This window comes from Agelaius phoeniceus, chromosome 37, assembly GCF_051311805.1.
Source record: "Agelaius phoeniceus isolate bAgePho1 chromosome 37, bAgePho1.hap1, whole genome shotgun sequence".
Taxonomy (NCBI): domain Eukaryota; kingdom Metazoa; phylum Chordata; class Aves; order Passeriformes; family Icteridae; genus Agelaius; species Agelaius phoeniceus.
The window spans coordinates 1,525,313-1,540,271 of NC_135302.1; the positions used below are offsets into that span (position 1 = coordinate 1,525,313).

The window sequence follows — 14,959 nt, forward strand, 5'->3', positions numbered from 1 at the left end:
AAATTTCCTCCCCTCAGCGCCGGGAGAGAGCGGCGAGAAACCTGAGGCGAGGGGCGTGGCCACCCTGATCCACGCTCTGATTGGCCGAGCTCTTTGATTGACGCCCCATCGGGAGGGGTTTAGCCAATCAGCGCGCCGCGTTGTTTCGAGGGGGTCGGTGCCGCGCAGCTCAAAATCGCCAAATTTCCACCCGAAATCCCTGAGTTTTACCCCAAAATCTCCGCATTTCGCCCACAAATTACAGAATTCCACCCCTAAATCCACAAATTTTCCCTAAAATCCCCGAATTCCACCCCAAAATAGCCGAGAATCTTCCCCACACGGGGATGCGGGAAACCTGAGGCGGAGGGCGTGACCACCCCTGAGCCGCGCTCTGATTGGCTCTGGAGTTTGATTGACACCATCTCTGTACCATCCCAGCCTATCAGCTCGCAGCATGCGGCTTCGGGGCAAAAATCCCCGAATTTCCACCTGAAATCCCCGAATTTCGCCCGAAACCCGGGAATTCGAAATCCCCGAACTTTTCCCAAAATCCCCGAGTATCCACTCCAAAATCTCCAAATTTCCTCCCTACAGCGCCGGGAGCGAGAAAACGCGAGGCGAAGTGCGTGACATCGCCAAAACCTCGCTCTGATTGGCTTCGCTATTTGATTGACAGGCATTAAGGAAGGGTTTAGCCAATCAGCGTTCACTATGGTGCCCGTGGAGGCGTCCGCGCTCATGGGCTCTCGGCCTTCCCTGGTGGTCTAGTGGTTAGGATTCGGCGCTCTCACCGCCGCGGCCCGGGTTCGATTCCCGGTCAGGGAAGATGCTTAATTTTTTTTACCTTATTTATTTTAATTTTTTATCCCAATTTATTTCCGCTTCCGCTGGCGGAAAACTGATTTTCCTTCACCCTCCTTATTTGGCGTTTCGTAGAAAAAGAATTTATTAAGTAAAATTTTTTAAAGTGACGTAATGCATAAAACGTCAGCAATACTGTCGCGACATGGTCACGACAGAGCGGAGGCACCGCTGGGATTCGAACCCAGGATCTCCTGTTTACTAGACAGGCGCTTTAACCAACTAAGCCACGGCGCCGCGCGCTCCCTGCGCCGCCATAATCCGAGGAAAGCAAAATTTCCCCAAAAAGGAAAAACTCAAAAAATCCCAAATTTTTCTCCCCAAAAAAACCCAAGTTTCCCCTCCCCCAAAAGGGAAAACCCCCCAAATTCCCAAATTTCCTCTCCCCTAAAAAGGGAAAACCCCAAAATTCCCAAATTTTCCTCCCTAAAAAGTCCCAAATTTTTCTCTCCCAAAAAGGCGAAACCCCAAAAATCCCACATTTTCCTCCCGCAAAAGGAAAACCCCCAAAAATCCCAAATTTCCTCTCGCCCAAAAATGGAAAAAACCCCAAAATTCTCCCAAAAAGGAGAAAACCCCAAAATCCCTAATTTTTCCTCCACAAAAATCCCGATTTTGGCCTCCCCCCCAAAAAGGGGAAAAATTGAAATTAAATGGAAGCATTGAGGGGAAAATTGGAGGGAAAATAGGAAAAAATGAGCGGAAAATGGAAGGACAAATGGGGAAAATGAGGGGAAAAAATTGAAAGTAAATGGAAAATTTGAGGGGAAACGGGAAAATTGCTGAAAAAAAGCAGGGAAAATAAGGGGGGGAAGGGGAGAACTGAGGGGAAAATGCAAAAGAAATGGGAAACTTGAGGGGAAAATGACGGGAAAATGACGGAAAAAACCTTAAATAAATTGAAAAATTAAGGGGGAAAGAGGGAAAATGAAGGAAAATGAAGGAAAATTAGAGGAAAAAATGGAAAAATAATGGGAAAAAAAGGAGAAAATATTAAGTTAGCAGAGGATGGTTTCGATCCATCGACCTCTGGGTTATGGGCCCAGCACGCTCCCGCTGCGCCACTCTGCTCCTGAACCCGCCATTTTGAATAAACCTTAATGAATTTCGCAACGGGTGACGTCATCGCGCGGCGAAACTTCCGGGGTTTCTTCGCTGCCGGCGCCGCTTCCGTGCCGCGGTTTTCGCGCCAATTTCAATGGATTTTTTTTTTTTCTCCAATTATTAATTTCAGTTCATTGTTGCGGTTTTTAATTTGTTTTTCTATTTCTTAATATTTAGCCATATATTTTTTTAGATTTGATTTTCTTTTTAAGCTAATTTTTTGCTTTTTTAATTTTAATTTTCCTCCTTTTTAAAACTGAATTTTCCCTGTAATTTATTTTTCTTTTTTATTTCTTTTTCCCTTTTTTATTTAATTTCCCCTTTGTAAAATTTATTTTATCCTTTTTAAATTTAATTTTTTTCCTTTTTTAAATTTAAAATTCTTTTTTAAATTGAATTTTCCCCTATTTATTTAATTTAATTTTTATTTAATTTTCCTTTTTAATTAAATTTTCCTTATTTGTTAAATTTTTCCGTTTTATATTTAAATTTCTCTTTTTTTAAATTTAAATTTGCCCTTTTTTAAATAATTCCATTTTAATTCCTTTTTTAAATTAAATTTTCCCTTTTTTAATAGAATTTTCTTTATTTATTTCCCCTTCTTACAATTTTTCCCCTTTATTTTCCCTTTTTAATTTTATTTTCCCATTTTAAAAATTAATTTTCCATTTTTCTACCTAATTTTCCTTTTTTATTTAATTTCCCTCCTATTTAATTTTTCCCTTTTTATTTAATTTCCCCTTTTAAATTTATTTTCCCCCTTTCCAAATTTATTTGTTTCTCTTTTCAAAACTTATTTCCCCTTTTTCAAATTTAATTTTTCCTTTTCAAATTAATTTGATTTTTGAATTTTGAATAGAAAAAAAATGGGGAAAAAAATGGGGTGGAAAAGGAGAAATTTGGGATAAAAAAGAAGAAATTGGGATTTTTTTCCGCATTTGACGAGCCCGGGATTCGAACTCGCGTGCTCTGGAGCTGAAGCCACGCCCAGGCCACGCCTCCAATCACGCCCCCAGGGCTGGCCACGCCCTCTTTGGGCAGCTTATGGGCGCCTGGCGCAGGCGCGCAGCCGCGGACGAGGTGGCCGAGTGGTTAAGGCGATGGACTGCTAATCCATTGTGCTCTGCACGCGTGGGTTCGAATCCCACCCTCGTCGGGAGTTGACTTTTTGTTTCAAAAACCCCGAAATTCGATTGTTTTGGGGTTAAATCCCAAATTCTCCAACCTCTGGAGATGATTTTTGGGGAAAACACCCCGATTTTGGAACCTATCTCTCCTAAAAATTCCCTTTTTTGCTAATCCGTTGTGCTCTGCACGATGGGTTTGATTCCCACCCTTGTCAGGACACAAATTTCGGGGTAAAAAACCCGGAATTCCAGTTTTTATGGGGAGATCTCAATTTTCCAAATCCCACCCTGATCTGGAACTGGTTTTTTTAGGGAAAAATCACCAATTTTTGGGGTTAAATCCTCGATTTTGGGGTTTGAAACCCAGGAGATTTGGGCTTCAACCCCCGAGTTTTGGGGTGAAATCCCCGATTTTGGGATTAAATCCCGAATTTTCCAGATAAATCCCCGATTTTTGGGGGCAAAATCCCCGATTTTTGGGTTTCTAGTCGCTGATTTTTGGGGTGAAATCCCTGCTTTTTGGCGGGAAATCCCCAATTTTGGGATCCCTCTCTCCTGAAAATTCCCTTTTTTTGGAGTGAACCCAAATCCTCCAATCCCACCCTCATCGGGACAAAGATTTTGGGGTGAAAAACCCGAAATTTTCTTTTTTGGGGGGTTAAATCCCAATTTCTACAATCCTTAGTGCTGATTTTTGGGGGAAAACCTCCCGAATTCCCTTTTTTTGGGGTGATCCCAAATTCCCCAATCCCACCCTGATTGGGAAATGCGGTTTTGGGGTGAAATCCCCGAATTTTGGGAAGGAATCCTCGATTTTTGGGGTGAAATCCACGATTTTTGGGGTTTCTAGTCCCTGATTTTTGGGCTTCAATCCCCAGTTTTTGGCTTCAATCCCCGATTTTGGGTGAAATTCCTGATTTTTCGGGTTAAATCCACAGATTTTGGGCTTCGGTCTCTGATTTTTGGTGTTCAATTCCCTGATTTTTTGGGGTGAAATCCCCGATTTTGGGGTTTAATCCCATATTTGGTGGCGGGAAGGGAAACCCTGATTTTCGGGCTTGAATCCCAGATTTTTGGGTTTAATCCCCGATTTTTGCCAGGAAATTCCCAATTCCAGGGTTAAATCTCCGATTTTTGTGGGGAAACCCCCGATTTTGGGGTTAAATCCATGATTTTTGGGGTGATCCCAAATTTCCCAATCTCATCCTGATCGGAAATGCGACTGTGGGGTGAAATCCCCGATTTTTGGGCTTGAATCCCCGATTTTGGGGAGGAATTCCCAATTTTTTTTGTAAAATCCCCGATTTTTGTCAGGAAATTCCCAACTCCAGGGTTAAATCTCCGATTTTTGGGCTTGAATCCCCGATTTTGGAGTTAAACTCCCGATTTTGGGGAGGAATTCCCAAATATTTTTTTTTTTTGGTGAAATCCCCGATTTTTGGGGGGGAAATCCCCGATTTTGGGATCCCTCTCCGCCTGAAAATTCCCTTTTGAAGCCCCCTCAAATCCATCCCAGTTTGTCCCAGTTTGTCCCAGTTTGTCCCCGGTCCCTCCCAGTCCCCGCTCAGGCCCCGCCCATTCCGGATGTGACGTCATCGCGCGCGAGCGCGGCCGGAAGTGGCTCCGGGGGCGGCGGCGGCGGCGGCGCCCGGTGAGAAACTGGGAGGGACTGGGAGGGAACTGGGACAAACTGGGATGGACTGGGATTTACTGGGGCCGTTCCCAGGTGGATCCCGAATCCCAAATCCCGAATTTGGGGGGGGATCCCAAATGCCGAAGTTTTTGGGGTCCCAAATCCTGAATTTTGCGCCAAATCCTGAATTTTGGGCGTCTCTAATCCCGAATTTTGGGGGGGGGGTCCCAAACCCATCCCAGAGATCCCTGAGGGGATCCCAAATCCCAGCCCAGGGAATCCTAAAATCCCAAATTTCCCCTCAGGGGATCCCAAATCCCAGAGATCCTTGGGAGGATCCCAAATCCATCCCAAGGGATCCCAAATCCCAACCCAGGGAATTCCCAAATCCCAAATCCTGAGGCCTCCTTTGTGGCCCCAAAATTCCAATCCCGGATTTTGGGCTCCTTATGCGGCCTTGGAATTCCCAAAATTCCGATTCCCAAACTTTGGGATTTTGATCCCTGGTGGCGGCACCAAAGTTCCCGAAATTCCGATCCTAGATTTCGGGCTCTGAGATTATTTTGGGATCCCGGGTTTTTGGGATCCCGGATTTTTGGGATTTTGGGTTCCTGGATTAATTTGGGATTTTCAGAACCGCTCAAATCAAATTCTCTGGAATTCCCCAATTTTTCTTTTTTTTTTTTTTTTTGGGGGTCGTTCCTGGGATTTTTCGGATCCCTGAGCTCTGCCCAGGGGGGTCCTCGAGGGGATCCCACATCCATCCCAGGGAATTCCCAAGGGGATCCCCAAATTCACCTCAGAATTCCCAATTTAGGAATCCCCCAAATCCCACTCAGAATTCCCAATTTGGGAATCCCCTAAATCCCGCTCGGAATCCCCAATTTGGGAATCCCCAAATCCACCTTGGGGTGTTCCAGGGATTCCCCAAATCCAGCTCAGGAAATCCCCAAAGGATTTGGATCAGGAAATCCCTAAAGGATTTTTGGGGATCCCCAAATCCGTCCCTGGGGGGGAAATTCCCAAATCCCAATCAGGGAATTCCCAATTTGGGAATCCCCTAATCCACCTTAGGGCGTTCCTGGTATTCCCCAAATCACGTTCAAGGAATTCCTGAAGGGATCCCCGAGTCCATCCCAGGGAATTCCCAAATTCAGCTCAAGGGATCCCCAAATCAATCCCAGAAAAATTCCCGAGGGGATCCCCAAATCCATGGCGGGGGCTCCCCAAACCCGGCCCGGGGAATTCCCAAAGTGGATCCCAAATCCCACTCAGGGAATTCCCAATTTGGGAATCCCCAAATCCCGCTCGGAATTCCCAATCTGGGAATCCCCAAATTCCCACGGAATTCCCAAAGGGGATCCCCAAATCCATCCCAAGGAATTCCCGAGGGGGATCCCCAAAATCCATCCCAGAGAATTCCCAAATCCATTCCCTGGGAATTCCTGGGGAGGGGATCCCCAAATTCAGCTCCAGGAGTTTCCAAGGGATCCCCAAACCCTCACCTGTCCCTCACCTGTCCCCCCTGTCCCCGCTTTTCCAGGTGTGGCCATGGAGAGCCATCCCCCCTTTGCCCAGGTGAGCCCTCACCTGTCTGAGGAGGAGGAGGAGGAGGAGGAGGAAGGACCAGGTGAGGAGGAGGAAGGGACAGGTGAGGAAGGAACAGGTGAAGAACCAGGTGAGGAAGAAGATCCAGGTGATGAGGAAGACCCAGGTGAGGATGAAGATGCAGGTGAAGAGGATCCAGGTGATGAGGAAGAACCAGGTGAGGAAGAACCGGGAGACGATGAAGATGCAGGTGAGGAGGATCCAGGTGATGATGACGATGAAGATCCAGGTGATGATGATGAAGATCCAGGTGATGATGATGAAGATCCAGGTGATGACGATGAAGACCAAGACCACCCCCACCACCCCCCAGGTGCCTCCCTCCAGGTGCGCCCCTCTCCAGGCGCCCCCTCCAGCTCCTCCCGCCGGCCCCGCCTTTACCTGCGGCCACGCCCACGCCCCGCCGAGCCCGGCCCCTCCCACCTGCAGCTCCCCTGGGCCCACCCAGGTGCCCCAGGCTCGGGGCCCACCTCACCTGAGCCAGGTGAGGCCGCGGCGCCCGGCTTCGTGCAGCTCATCGACGAGCGCGGCGTCTACTCCACCGCCAAGCTGGTGCTGGGCGGGCGCTCAGGTGCGGCGCCAGGTGAGGAGGCCGGGAACGACGGAGAGGACGAGGCGGGTAAGGAGGAAGAGGAGGAGCTGCCCGCTCACCTGGAGATCCGCCAGGTGATCGTGGCCGACAAACCCTTCCAGTGCCCCGCCTGCCACAAGAGCTTCAAGCGCACCTGGGAGCTGCTGAGCCACCAGGTGGTGCACACGGAGGCGCGGCCCTTCACCTGCCACCTGTGCCGCGCCACCTTCAAGCGCCACTCGGACTTCAAGAGCCACGCCCTGGTGCACACGGAGGAGCGGCCGCACAGGTGCGAGCTGTGCGGGAAGCGCTTCAAGCGCTCCTCCAACCTGCAGGAGCACCGCCGCATCCACAGCGGCCAGCGCCCCTTCACCTGCCCCAGGTGCGCCAAGTCCTTCAAGACGCCCTACGAGCGCCAGCGCCACGCCCTGACCCACCTGGCGGCCGGCAAGAAGCCCTTCAGGTGCGGCGAGTGCGGCAAGGATTTCCCGGCGGCCAACGCGCTGCTGCTGCACCGGCGGCACAGGTGCGAGGACAAGCCGCACGCCTGCGGCGTCTGCGGCAAGCGCTTCACCTACGGCCACTCGCTCAAGGTGCACGAGCGCGTGCACACGGGCGACCGCCCCTTCCGGTGCGCGCTCTGCGGCAAGGCCTTCAAGCAGAGCAACGCGCTGGCCTCGCACGAGCGCGTGCACACGGGCGAGCGCCCCTTCGCCTGCCGCACCTGCGGCAAGGCCTTCAAGCAGTCCTCCTACCTGGCCATCCACCAGCGGGCGCACACGGGCGAGCGGCCCTACGGCTGCGAGGCCTGCGGGAAGGCGTTCGCGCGGCCCTCGCTGCTGCTGCAGCACCGGCGCGTGCACAGCCAGGCGAGGCCGCACCAGTGCAGCCACTGCCACAAGTTCTTCAAGGACCTGGCCTACCTGGCCGTGCACGAGAAGGTGCACACGGGGGAGACGCCCTACAAGTGCGGGGTGTGCGCCAAGGGCTTCGCCCACCCCTCCAACCTGCTGCAGCACCAGCGCGTGCACCGCGACACCTGAGCGCCCACCTGGGACAGGTGAGCACCCTGGAAAGGTGGGGTGGTGTCACCTGGATCACCTGAGCCCCAGTGGATGAAGCCCCAGGTGGAAGGACTTGGTACCTGTGAGCCCGGACAGGTGTGGAGCCCAAAAATTGAGTTTGGAGCCCAAAAAGGTGTGGAGGTAACACCTGGACAGTGACACCTGAGCCCCAGGTGTGGGAACCCCAGATCTGCACACCTGGACAGGTGTGGACCCTGGAAAGGTGGGGTGGTGTCACCTGAGCCCAGTGGACGAAGCCCCAGGTGGAAGGACTCGGTACCTGTGAGCCCAGACAGGTGTGAACCCAAAAAAAAGGGGTTTGGACCCAAAAAAGGTGTGGAGGTAACACCTGGACAGTGACACCTGAGCCCAGGTGCGGGAACCCCAGATCTGCACACCTGGACAGGTGTGGAGACCAAAAAGCTGCACCTGCAACACCTGGACAGTGACACCTGAGCCCCAGGTGTGGGAACACCAGAACTGCACACCTGGACAGGTGAGCACCCTGGAAAGGTGGGGTGGTGTCACCTGGATCACCTGAGCCCCAGTGGATGAAGCCCCAGGTGGAAGGACTTGGTACCTGTGAGCCCGGACAGGTGTGGACCCCAGAAATTGAGTTTGGAGCCCAAAAAGGTGTGGCTGCAACACCTGGACAGGTGTGGACCCTGGAAAGGTGTGGTGGTGTCACCTGAGCCCTGTGGATGAAGCCCCAGGTGAAAGGACTCGGTACCTGTGAGCCCGGACAGGTGTGGAGCCCAAAAATTGAGTTTGGAGCCCAAAAAGGTGTGGCTGCAACACCTGGACAGGTGTGGACCCCAAAAAGGAGGAGCAGGAACACCTGGACTGCAACACCTGAGCCCCAGATGTGGGAACCCCAGATCTGCACACCTGGACAGGTGTGGACCCTGGAAAGGTGTGGTGGTGTCACCTGAGCCCCAGTGGACGAAGCCCCAGGTGAAAGGACTCGGTACCTGTGAGCCCGGACAGGTGTGAACCCAAAAAAAAGGGGTTTGGACCCAAAAAAGGTGTGGAGGTAACACCTTGACAGTGACACCTGAGCCCCAGGTGTGGGAACCCCAGATCTGCACACCTGGACAGGTGTGGACCCCAAAAAGCTGCAGTAGCAACACCTGGACAGTGACACCTGAGCCCCAGGTGTGGGAACCCCTGAACTGCACACCTGGACAGGTGTGGACCTGGAACTGCACACCTGGACAGGTGAGCACCCTGGAAAGGTGGGGTGGTGTCACCTGGATCACCTGAGCCCCAGTGGACGAAGCCCCAGGTGGAAGGACTTGGTACCTGTGAGCCCAGACAGGTGTGGACCCCAAAAATTTAATTTGGACCCCAAAAAGAAGGAGCAGGAACACCTGGATTGTGACACCTGAGCCCCAGGTGTGGGAACCCCAGAACTGCACACCTGGACAGGGATGGAGCCCAAAAAGCTGCACCTGCAACATCTGGACCGCGACACCTGAGCCCCAGGTGAGGGCACCTCAGCCAGGTGTGGACCCCGAAATCTGCAACACCTGGACAGGAACACCTGAGTAAGAGCTGAGCTGCAGGTGAGGAGATCCTGGCCAGGTGTGGACCCCAAAATCTGCAACACCTGAGCCCAGGTGAGGGCCCCCAGCACGGCCACACCTGAGCTGTGACGTCATCAACAGCAGACGAGGAACTGAGGGACCCCCAGGGCTCACCTGGGGCACACCTGAAACACACCTGGGCACTCACCTGGACACACACCTGAAACACACCTGGCCACACCTGGGCACTCACCTGGGCACACACCTGGGCACAGGATGGACTTGGGTGAGGTTTGTGGAGCTCCAGGTGCACCTGGGACTGGGCAGGCGCACACCTGGATGGGGCAGGGTCACACCTGAGTTCACCTGAACACACCTGGGACACACCTGGAGCACACCTGAGTTCACCTGAACACACCTGGGACACACCTGGAGCACACCTGAGCTCACCTGGGACACACCTGAACACACCTGGAGCTCACCTGAGCTTACCTGGGACACACCTGGGCACACCTGGAGCTCACCTGAACACACCTGGAGCTCACCTGAGCTCGCCTGTCCCACCTTTCCGGGCGGCACCTGTAGCGCTGGGGGTGGGCGGGGCACACCTGGATCATTCATTAAAGGATCGTTAATTGATGACATCATCGCCGGTCTCACCTGCGGCTTCGGGGGGCGGAGTCAGCGGGCAGGTGTGGGGGGAGGACCCCCAAAATTCACACGTGGAGAACAAGAAACCCCAAAATTCACACCTGTCACACCTGGAGGGTTTGGGGTCACCTGAGATTCACACCTGGGGGGGTGATGGGGACCCCAAAATTCACACCTGTCACACCTGGAGGGGTTTGGGATTCCCAAAATTCACACCTGGAGGGGGTAGGAGCACCTGAGATTCGCACCTGTCAAACCTGGAGGGGGATGGGGGACCCCAAAATTCACACCTGGAGGCTCCAGACGCCATTTTTTAAATTTATTCACCTGCCCAGGTGTGCGGGGACACCTGAGCTGCCAGAAAGGGAGGAGGGGCCAGGTGAGGATCCAGCTCCGCCATGTCTGGGGGCAGAAGGGGAGCCCCAAAATTAACCCAAAATCACCTGAAATTCACCCAAAATCACCCACGGGGGTCCCAAATTCACCCCCAGTCCCTCCCAGTCCCCCCCGATCGCTCCCAGTTCCCTCCCAGCCCCCCCATGACGTCACGCACCGCCCGATGACGTCACCGCGGCCTCAGCCGGGCCCGGAGCGCGGCGGCCCCGCCGGGAGGGGGCGGGGGCGGGGGGGAACTGGGACGCAGCGGGCGCGCGATGATGACGTCACAGAGCCGGCAGCAGCCAGCGGAAGTGACGTCTGGAGCCGCGCGCCGGGAGCGGAAGTGACGCAATCGAGGCCGCGACAGGAACGGCGGGAGGTACCGGAGGGGAAATTTGGGGGAAATTTTGGGGGGAAATTTTGGAATTTTGGGGGGTTTGAGGACGGGGAGGGGACTCGGGGGCGGGGAGGGCGCTCGGGGCTGCTCCCAGCGCTCCCAGTTTGGGGATTGGTTTCACTGGGAGGCGGCTCCAGGCCGTGTTTCCCCCCTCCCAGCGCTCCCAGTTTGCCCAGTTCCCCTCCCAGTCCCTCCCAGTTCGGGGCTGTCTCTCACTCCGGGGCTCTCCAGGCCCCGTTCCCTCTCTCCCAGCGCTCCCAGTTGCTCCCAGTTTGCCCAGTTCCGCTCCCAGTGCTCCCAGTTTGCCCAGTTCCGCTCCCAGTGCTCCCAGTTTGCCCAGTTCCCCTCCCAGTCCCTCCCAGTCCCTCCCAGTTCGGGGCTGTCTCTCACTCCGGGGGTCTCTGGGTGTCCCCAGTTCCCATTTCTGCTCTCCCAGTTGCTCCCAGTTTGCCCAGTTCAGGATGGCCCTGGCAGACCTGGAGGAGGCGGCGGGGGAGGAGGAGGAGGCCGAAGGCTCCGAGGGGGGGGAGGAGCCCCCGATCGAGGACGTGCGGGAGGAACCGGAGCCGCCCGAGGGCGCCGAGTCCGTCAGGAGCATCGCCAAACTATGGGGGTCTAAAGGGGTAAAAATGCACCCAAAATAGCCCCAAAATCTCCTGAAATCACCCCAAAAATATCCCCAAAATATCCGGAAATTATCCTGAAATTATCCCCAAAAATATCCTGAAATCATCCCAAAATTATCCCAAAAATATCCTGAAATATCCTCAAAAATATCCTGAAATCACCCCGAAAATATCCCCCAAAATATCCTGAAATCACCCCAAAAATATCCCCAAAAATATCCTGAAATCACCCCAAAAAATCCCCAAAAATCTCCTGAAATCACCCCAAAAAATATCCCCAAAATATCCATAAATTATCCTGAAATTATCCCCAAAAATATCCTGAAATCACCCCAAAATTATCCCTAAAAATGTCCTGAAATCACCCCAAAAATATCCCCAAAAATATCCTCAAAAATATCCTGAAATCACCCCAAAAATACCCCAAAAATATCCGGAAATATCCCCAAAAATATCCTGAAATCACCCCAAAAACATCCCCCAAAATGTCCTGAAATCTCCCCAAAAATAACCCAAAAATATCCTGAAATCACCCCAAAAATCTCCCAAAAATATCCCAAAATCTCCCCAAAAATATCCCCCAAAATATCCTGAAATCACCCCAAAAACATCCCCCAAAATATCCTGAAATATCCTCAAAAATATCCTGAAATCACCCCAAAATTATCCCTAAAAATGTCCTGAAATAACCCAAAAATATCCTGAAATCACCTCAAAAATATCCCCAGAAATATCCTGAAATCACCCCAAAAATATCCTGAAATCACCCCAAAAATATCCCCAAAATATGCGGAAATTATCCTGAAATCACCCCAAAAATATCCTGAAATGTCCCCAAAAATATCCTGAAATCATCCCGAAAATATCCTGAAATCAGCCCAAAAATATCCCCAAAATATCTGGAAATATCCTCAAAAATAGCCTGAAATCACCCCAAAAATATCCCCCAAAATGTCCTGAAATCACCCCAAAAATATCCCCAAAATATCCTGAAATCACCCTGAAAATATCCCCAAAAATATCCTGAAATATCCCCAAAAATATCCTGAAATCACCCCAAAATTATCCCCAAAAATGTCCTAAAATCACCACAGAAATATCCCCAAAAATACCCTGAAATCACCCCAAAAACATCCCCCAAAATGTCCTGAAATCTCCCCAAAAATATCCCCAAAAATATCCTGAAATATCCTCAAAAATATCCCCAAAAATATCCTGAAATATCCTCAAAAATATCCTGAAATCACCCCAAAATTATCCCCAAAAATATCCCCAAAAATATCCTGAAATCACCCCAAAAATATCCCCAAAAATATCCTAAAAATACCCTAAAATTATCCCAAAAATATCCTGAATTCACCCCAAAAATATCCAGAAATTATCCCAAAAATTTTCCTGAAATTATCCCAAAAATATCCCAAAAATATCCCAAAATTCTCCTGAAATTATCCCAGAAATATCCAAAAAAATATCCCAAAATTCTCCTGAAATTATCCCAGAAATATCCCAAAAATATCCCAAAATTCTCCTGGAATTATCCCAGAAATATCCAAAAAATATCCCAAAATATCCCTAAATCCCCAAAATCCCAAAATTTGGGATCCTAAATCCAATTTTTCAGAGATTTTTGGGAAGTTTTTTGCATTTTTGGAGGATTTTTTAGGAATTTTTGAGATTTTTTTAAGGGATTTTTTTTATCTTTTCCAAGGAAATTTGGGGATTTTTTTGGGATTTTTGGGGGGATTTTTTGGGGATTTTTGGGGGAGATTTTTGTGGATTTTTTGGGGGGGGGGTTTGGATTTTTGGGGATTTTTTGTGGGTTTTTTGGGGGGAATTTTTTTGATTTCTGGGGGGGATTTTTTGGGGATTTTTCGGGATTTTTTGTGGAATTTTGGGGGGAATTTTTTTTAATTTTTGGGGATTTTTTGTGGATTTTGGGGCAGATTTTTTTTTGGATTTTTGGGGGAATTTATTTTGATTTTTGGGGATTTTTTGTGGATTTTTGGGGGGGATTTTTTCTGATTTTTGCAAGGAATTTTTTTGGATTTTTTGGGGGATTTTTTTTGATTTCTGGGGGGGATTTTTTGGGGATTTTTTGGGGATTTTTGGGGATTTTTTGTGGATTTTTGGGGATTTTTTGTGGATTTTTAGGGGGGATTTTTTTGATTTTTGGGGGGGATTTTTTTGGATTTTTGGGGATTTTTTGTGGATTTTTTGGGGGGAATTTTTTTAATTTTTTCGGGATTTTTTGTGGATTTTTGGGGGGGATTTTTTGTGGATTTTTAAAGGATTTTTTTTTTTTTTTTGAGGATTATTTGTGGATTTTTGGGGGAATTTTTTTTGATTTTTCGGGATTTTTTTTGGTTATTTGGGGGGGATTTTTTTGGATTTTGGGGATTATTTCTGTATTTTTGGGGGGGATTTTTTTTGCATTTTTGGGGATTTTTTGTGGATTTTTTGGAAGGGATTTTTGGGGATTTTTGGGGATCTTTTTGTGGATTTTGGGGGGGAATTTTTTTTTATTTATTTGGATTTTTGGGGATTTTTTTGTAGATTTTTGGGGGGAATTTTTTTTTTTTTTATTTATTTTTGGGGATTTTTTTGGTTTTTGGGGGGGATTTTTTTTTTTTTTTTTATTTTTTGTGGATTTTTGGGGGGGATTTTTTTTGATTTTTCGGGGGGATTTTTTGTGGATTTTGGGGGGATTTTTTTAATTTTTGGGGGGACTTTTTTACATTTTTGGGGATTTTTTGTGGATTTTTTGGGGGGATTTTTTGTGGATTTTTGGGGGGGATTTTGGGGATTTTTTGTGGATTTTTTGGGGGGATTTTTTTTAATTTTTTGGGGGGTTTTTTTGTGGATTTTGGGGGGGGATTTTTTTTATTTTTTGGGGATTTTTTGTGGATTTTTGGGGGGAATTTTTGGAGATTTTTTGTGGATTTTTTGCGGGATTTTTTTTTATTTTGGGGGATTTTTTGTGGATTTTTAGGGGGGATTTTTTTTTTTTTTTGAGGATTTTTTGTGGATTTTTAGGGGGGATTTTTTGGTGAGATTTTTTGGGTTTCGTGGATTTTTTTGGCAGCACCTTTGTGTCACCTGGGCGGGGTTTTTGGGATAATTTCAGGATAATTTTGGGATAATTTTTTGGGATCATTTTGGGATCATTTCAGGGATGATTTCAGGATAATTTTGGGTTAATTTGGGATAATTTTGGGGATAATTTCAGAATAAATTTAGAATCATTTCAGTAACATTTCCTGATAATTTCAGGATGTAATTTCCTGATAATTTTGGGATAAATTTGAGGTAATTTCGGGGTAATTTGGGGATAATTTGTGGATAATTTTGGGGTAAATTTGAGATAATTTCAGGGTAATTTGGGGATAATTTGTGGATAATTTGTGGATAATTTTGGGATAATTTGGGGATAA

The 14,959-nt window shown here is 49.1% G+C and overlaps 1 protein-coding gene and 4 non-coding genes across 5 annotated transcripts; 3 read left to right on the forward strand and 2 right to left on the reverse strand.

Annotated features, from left to right (window-relative positions):
* The first annotated feature begins 735 nt into the window (after nucleotides 1-735).
* Nucleotides 736-807, forward strand: TRNAE-CUC (transfer RNA glutamic acid (anticodon CUC)). Its single transcript has one exon. It is a non-coding gene; the product is annotated as a tRNA-Glu (tRNA).
* Nucleotides 808-1,006: 199 nt separating this feature from the next.
* TRNAT-AGU (transfer RNA threonine (anticodon AGU)) lies at nucleotides 1,007-1,080 on the reverse strand. The gene has a single exon. It is a non-coding gene; the product is annotated as a tRNA-Thr (tRNA).
* A 762-nt stretch (nucleotides 1,081-1,842) lies between these two features.
* TRNAM-CAU (transfer RNA methionine (anticodon CAU)) lies at nucleotides 1,843-1,914 on the reverse strand. Its single transcript has one exon. It is a non-coding gene; the product is annotated as a tRNA-Met (tRNA).
* Nucleotides 1,915-3,021: 1,107 nt separating this feature from the next.
* TRNAS-GCU (transfer RNA serine (anticodon GCU)) lies at nucleotides 3,022-3,103 on the forward strand. The gene has a single exon. It is a non-coding gene; the product is annotated as a tRNA-Ser (tRNA).
* Nucleotides 3,104-4,665: 1,562 nt separating this feature from the next.
* Nucleotides 4,666-9,683, forward strand: LOC129134498 (uncharacterized). The gene is made up of 2 exons (XM_054654163.2): nucleotides 4,666-4,725; nucleotides 6,251-9,683. Exon 2 carries the CDS (start codon nucleotides 6,259-6,261, stop codon nucleotides 7,927-7,929), a length of 1,671 nt encoding a protein of 556 aa, XP_054510138.2. The 5' UTR covers nucleotides 4,666-4,725; nucleotides 6,251-6,258; the 3' UTR covers nucleotides 7,930-9,683.
* The last annotated feature ends 5,276 nt before the right edge of the window (nucleotides 9,684-14,959 follow it).